Genomic DNA, 1564 nt, shown 5'->3' with positions numbered 1-1564 from the left:
TGGAATCAGTGCCATTTTTAAAGCAGGGATGCGCACAGAGTGAGGCAATGGCATGGGGTTCTGCACACCATCTGACAAGCCTTTCTCATGTTGTGGGTTGTTGCAATGACATGCAGGTGGATGAGAACTGCAGCAGGAAACGCCTAGTCTTCGGCTCCGGGATAATCGGCCAGCGTGTGATGCAGGAGTTGCATCGGCAGGGTACTGCTGAGTTGGCCAAATTCGTTAAGTGGTCCGCTGGCAGACCAGATTTGGCCTCACTTAGAGGCATAATGTTCCAGGGGCTAGCACATTACTTGCTGTGCCGGGGCGGCTCGTTTCGTATGCGCAGCCTTTCTAACCCCGGAGAGCAGGAGGTCAGCCTGGAGGTGCCGGAAATGGAGTTGATGGAGGTGCAGGACAGCGACCTCAAAAAAATCAGCCCCACAACAAAAGGGTCTGGGCTCCTGGTGCCGGTGGCGAGGAACTTCACTGCCGTGGACAGCTTTTTGATTTTGCCTGACAGCAACGGCAAGGCAGCGCGACTGCTCCTTATCCAGGTGACTGTCTCTGCCAATCACCGTATTAGCGCGTCAGGGCTGCAAACCTCCATGCGGAAACTGTCCAGGGACCTGAAGGGGCTCAAGCGCGAAATGTACTTTGCAGTGCCGCCCGACCTGTTTAAGCAGTTCAGGAAGCAACAGTTTGAGGGGGCAGCTAAGGACTCCATCGAGATCGATCAGTTTGCCATCGAGATCCCCCTGGTAGGCTTTGCTCCTGGTTCCGAATCCAGCAGCCCTGGAAGCTCCAGCAGCAGCAGCAGCAGCAACGTTCCGACTGCTGGCAGAGGTGGCCATGTTGCGCCGTCTGCTTTGAGCAGGTCCCCAACGGGCATCTCAATTCCGAGGCGCAGCCATCTGCCACGGTTGAATCCGCGCATGGTCATCCTTCCGAAGCCGCATATCTCGAGCATCTCCTCTGCTGCCCCCAGTTGGCGGTGATGGTGTCGCCACTGCAGCTGTGGCAGCTGCATCCGCTGGTGATGGCTGGTATGGTGGCCGCTGTGGATGTGGGCACAAGGTTGTGAACGTCAGAGGCTTAGAAATCTAGTCGGTGGCTTTGCTTGTCTTGGTCACCATGGCATGATGCTTTATTGGGCCCTCTAGACATGCAGATTCATGTTAACGGTTGGGCTCGCAGCTGGTGTGTACCTGGGGACTGGTCATTGCTGGGCATTTGCTCATTTGCTGGTGTTGCAGGTTGTGTAGATATAGGCACAGATGGGCATGTATCTGTAAGTGCGCTGAGTTGTACAAGGAAACAGCTACAGATATGAGTGGTAGCATGGGCGGAGTAGGTTTGTACGGCTGAATATGTGTACACTTGTGTACGGCTGAATACATGCCTTGGCATCTCTGAACGGGCCTGCATGTGTTGGACTGCTGTTGGGGGTGCTGGCTGTGAGGTGTTTGCAGCTCAACAGTGGGTGTACTGCTTTCAGGAAGGGAGGCGTGCTGGGGCAGCAAAGTGATGCTGTATGAGTAGATTGTTTGGCAAGCAAGGGTGTGAGAAGTCATTGCAATTG

The 1564-nt window shown here is 54.9% G+C and overlaps 1 protein-coding gene across 1 annotated transcript; it reads left to right on the top strand.

Moving 5' to 3' along the window:
* Positions 1-110: 110 nt before the first annotated feature.
* On the top strand, positions 111-1564 carry VOLCADRAFT_107475 (uncharacterized protein; the record flags this gene model as incomplete). The annotated part of the gene is made up of 2 exons (XM_002956948.1): positions 111-743; positions 971-1564. 2 exons carry the CDS (start codon positions 111-113, stop codon positions 1064-1066), a joined length of 729 nt encoding a protein of 242 aa, XP_002956994.1. The 3' UTR covers positions 1067-1564.

The sequence above is a fragment of the Volvox carteri genome (genome assembly GCF_000143455.1).
Source record: "Volvox carteri f. nagariensis unplaced genomic scaffold VOLCAscaffold_67, whole genome shotgun sequence".
Classification (NCBI taxonomy): Eukaryota; Viridiplantae; Chlorophyta; class Chlorophyceae; order Chlamydomonadales; family Volvocaceae; genus Volvox; species Volvox carteri.
This window is presented reverse-complemented; position numbering and strand designations above follow the sequence as displayed.